Source organism: Musa acuminata, chromosome BXJ3-10, assembly GCF_036884655.1.
Source record: "Musa acuminata AAA Group cultivar baxijiao chromosome BXJ3-10, Cavendish_Baxijiao_AAA, whole genome shotgun sequence".
Classification (NCBI taxonomy): Eukaryota; Viridiplantae; Streptophyta; class Magnoliopsida; order Zingiberales; family Musaceae; genus Musa; species Musa acuminata.
Window position 1 is genome coordinate 21,336,530 of NC_088358.1, and position 4,427 is coordinate 21,340,956.

Sequence of the window (4,427 nt, forward strand, 5' to 3'; positions counted from 1 at the left end):
GCGCGGTCAGCCCGCCTGGGTCCTTCTCCTCGGTCGCGTAATGCCCGAGGCTCACCAGCGCGGTCAGCTCGCCTGGGTCCTTCTCCTCGGTCGCGTAATGCCCGAGGCTCACCAGCGCGGTCAACTCGCCTGGGTCTTGCTCCTCGGTCGCGTAATGCCCGAGGCTCACCAGCGCGGTCAGCTCGCCTGGGTCCTTCTCCTCGGTCGCGTAATGCCCGAGGCTCACCAGCGCGGTCAACTCGCCTGGGTCTTGCTCCTCGGTCGCGTAATGCCCGAGGCTCACCAGCGCGGTCAGCCCGCCTGGGTCCTGCTCCTCGGTCGCGTAATGCCCGAGGCACACCAGCGCGGCCACCCCGCCCGCGTCATGCCCCCCGGATCCGCATGAACAGCCCACCTGAAGTAAGAAGCCATGCATCGAGCTCCCCGCATGCAAAAACCGACACATAGCTCCTTTCGAGGGGGGCATATGATAGGGATAAAAGTGGCGATATGACACGCCATCCCCCTGAGCGACATGCTGCCCGAGGCTCACCATACCCTGCAGTAGCTCAGCCTCCCACGCAACCCGAGTGGCAATGCCAGACGCCACCGAAGGTACAGTCCTGCCCTGCAGACAGCTGTGTCAGGTAACATCTAATCTCCTCCATAAATACCCATGAGCCCTAAGCAAAGGGGGAGACTCTCAACGCACTCAACACACGGAGGTTTCTCCTCCTCCTAAACCTCCTCCACATCTTTCACTGACTTGATCGTCGGAGGGGTCGGGTCGAGCACCCCGACCCGACCTTTGTGCAGGTGCGACACCTTTGGAGATCACTGCCTCTGGAGATCCAGCAGACTCGAGGGGCTCCCCCACCCGTTGACCACCGCCTTCCGGACCCGGACCAAGCCGTGACGGCCCCAGGGCCACGGCTGAACAGTTACTCACCGTAACAGTTGGAATGGGTGGAATCGGGAAAACTACTCTAGCAAGTAAAATATATAATGATGGAAGGATCAAAGCAAACTTTCCTATCCAAAAGTGGTTGTATATCTCAAAGGATTATTCGGAGATCAAGTTACTCAGAAAGTTAATTCGGTGTGCCGGAGATGAAACCAAAGCAGAATCTTTTGAGGAAGACAACAGAGCAGAATTGGAGCCCAAACTTGCCTCGCTCCTTACTAAAAATTTATTTCTCGTGTTGGACGACGTGTGGAGTCCAAATGTATGGACTGATTTCCTGAGGAAACCACTAAGTAAAGGAGTAGGTAGCAGCACGATCTTAGTTACCACTCGAAACGAAACAGTGTTAAGAGGTATGAAAGCCTATATGCACCGAGCTGAGAAAATGGATGATAACAGTGGGTGGATGTTGCTTGGGAAGACGGTATTCGAAGCTGGGGAGGAGGATGACATGCGTAGGTTGGAGGAAGTAGGTAGGAAAATTGTTAGAAAATGTGATGGACTTCCTCTTGCTATCAAAGCTATTGCAGGGGTTCTAATTTCCAAGGACAGAAGCACAGCGGAGTGGGAACAAGTCCTCGAGAATGACGCATGGAGTACGAACCGGCAGATCGACGAAGAAGTTCCAAGAGCTTTGCACTTGAGCTATGAGGATCTACCATCTCATCTGAAACAATGCTTTCTTTATTGCTCGTTCTTCATGTGGAAGGTTTTTCATTACAAAGATATTATTCAGTTTTGGGTAGCAGAAGGTCTTATTGTCGAAGCAGGAGGTAGGCTGATGGAAGATGTAGCCGAGGAGTACTATTGGGAACTAGTTTTGAGGAACGTTGTACAAGTGGTTCCATCGTCTATAAAAAAGAGCATGTTTTGCATGCATGACCATTTACGAACGCTCGCTACATACTTGATGAAAGAAGAAGGATTTTCGATTACAATTGGTCAAAAATTAGATATAAAAGCCAATGCGAAGATTCGTCGGTTGTCGATATCTAACATGGGAATAAAACTAGTACTGTCAGATCACATCACAGAAAAAAAATGTTTGAGAACTTTAATGGTCAGAGACTCACTCTCAACCACCATAATTGATGATAAAGTACTCAAAGGGTTACCAAATTTACGAGTATTGGATCTTTGTAATACATCGATCGAGAGAATTCCAAATTGTATCGGAGATCTATTGCATCTAAGATACCTAGATTTTGATAGAACAAAGATACATGAGATACCGGAGTCAATAGGGCGCCTTGTAAACTTTCAAACTTTGAATATTTCAGGATGTAAATACTTGCATAGACTTCCCATGACCATCACGAGACTACTTAATCTAAGGAGTCTTGTTATTAATGATACTCCTCTGACTCATGTATCGAAGGAAATAAAAAAATTGATAAATATTAACAGACTCGAAGGATTTGTGATCGGACATGATAACCCGACGAACGAGGTGGACGAGGCCGGGTGTGGATTAGAGGAGCTACAGCCTCTTTCCAAGTTAAGATATCTGAGCATATACAGGCTAGAGAAGGCAGTTACAGCAGCTTCGGCACTAGCGGAGAAACGTTCTCTTAGGGAACTAATTTTAAGTTGGATGCCACCTGAAGATGGGAAAGATGGAGATGCCACTGATAGTGGTGAGGATAGAAGAGCAACAACATGGAGAAAGGAGGAGCAAATCCAGATGAGAGCCGAGAAGATATGTAATGAACTCTCTCCTCCTTCAAGCCTGCGAACTCTTTTCATTAAACAATTCCCGGGTCGACAATTCCCAAACTGGATGATGTCGTCCTCCCTGGGCGAATCACTCCCTAACCTGAAATACTTGTTTCTTTTGGTGTTCCCATCATGCACAAAGCTCCCTCCTCTGGGCATGCTGCCGCTGCTGAAATCTCTTAAGATCATAGGAGCCAAAGCGGTCGTGACCATTGGGCCTGAGTTTCTCGGCCACAGTTTCCCAGGAACTTGTGCATTTCCCAAACTTGAGTATTTGGAGATCAACGGCATGCCCAACTGGGAAGCATGGTCACTATGCGGGGTGGAGGAAGGTGGTCACAGAACACACCTGAAGCTGTTTCCCAATCTAACGAAATGTTGTCTCCTAGACTGTCCCAAACTGAGAGCTCTTCCGGAAGGCCTATCCCACGCTACCAACTTGAAGGAATTGCACATTCGGAGAGCTCACAACTTGAGAGAAGTCACAAAGCTCCGCTTGAGTTACAAGATGCTCGTCAGAGACAATAAGATGTTGAGCAGAATATCCAACGTTGCCATGAAGTATCTGAAGGTGATGGATTGCCCCAGTCTAGAGTACGTGGATAATCTCGACAAGCTGCAGCACCTGGTCTTGATATGTCCGGAACATATGGATCAGCTTCCCCCGTGGTTATCCCGCTTAATTGATCAACAGCGCCCTAATTCTGCACAATGTGGCTTCCGCAAACTTGAAGTGTACTGCAACACAGTGCTGCTAAGGAGCTGTCTCCAGGGCAACGAGCATTGGAACATCATCCAACGGATTCCAGATGTCCGAATTCGTAACTATTTAAAGGAAGCATACATGCGATACATTAAGGAACCATACATGTATGACACAAATGTATCTACAGAATTAGTCTTCCTTGTAAGTCATTTTCTTTGTTTTCTATCCAATAACTTAGCTATATATATATATATATATATATATATATATATATATATATATATCTGTTAGTCCTTATGTTGACTTTCACCTTTTTCTTTGCAGGGTCAATGAAAGGTCTTTGCGCCCACTTATGCTTCCTTTATATAATATTTTGAGAATAAAGGTATTTGATTAAGGGATTTAATGCTGAGCTGTGGGTTGCTTATATCAGATTATCTTTAAATTTTTCTGAGTGTGCGGTTGAAACATGATGGATCGGTTATTGATTAAAATATATAATTAATCTATTAAGATCACTGTATGTTTAGATTATTTTCTATGTTGTTTGGATTGAAATATTGAGAATTCTTACGGAGTTGTTAAATCTATTGTGTATCCTATGGGTTGATTTATCATGAATTAGATTATGTGATAATTATGAAATCTAGTTTATTTTGATTATCAAAATCTACATAATTATAACGTTGTACTATTTGTATCGGAGGCGTTACACACACAATCTCCTTCATCGTCTACCAGGCCAATAATGAATTCATAAGCCACTCTGTTTGGTCATTGTGGTGTTGTTGCAGCAACCCTCAACTTCGTTCTCATACCCACAGATGATCATCTTCTTTCTCAGTACATGGCATGGAATGTATTCCATGACCTCGTTTGATGCATTCATATTTTTCCTTCTCATGTAAACGTATTCGGGATCAATATACATATTCGTTCATTGGAAACCAGAAATTAATATGATTTAGCTGGTCTTAGTTACTCTTTGGAACACTTGTAAACCTTTAACTCTATTCCATTGGAAGCATGAAATTAATATGAATCCGCAGCGAAGGTTGGAGG

At 45.2% G+C, this 4,427-nt stretch overlaps 1 protein-coding gene across 1 annotated transcript; it reads left to right on the forward strand.

The window, feature by feature from the left end:
* Positions 1-300: 300 nt before the first annotated feature.
* On the forward strand, positions 301-3,698 carry LOC135651377 (putative disease resistance protein RGA3). Its single transcript, XM_065171443.1, has 2 exons — positions 301-3,566; positions 3,690-3,698. Exons 1-2 carry the CDS (start codon positions 942-944, stop codon positions 3,696-3,698), a joined length of 2,634 nt encoding a protein of 877 aa, XP_065027515.1. The 5' UTR covers positions 301-941.
* The last annotated feature ends 729 nt before the right edge of the window (positions 3,699-4,427 follow it).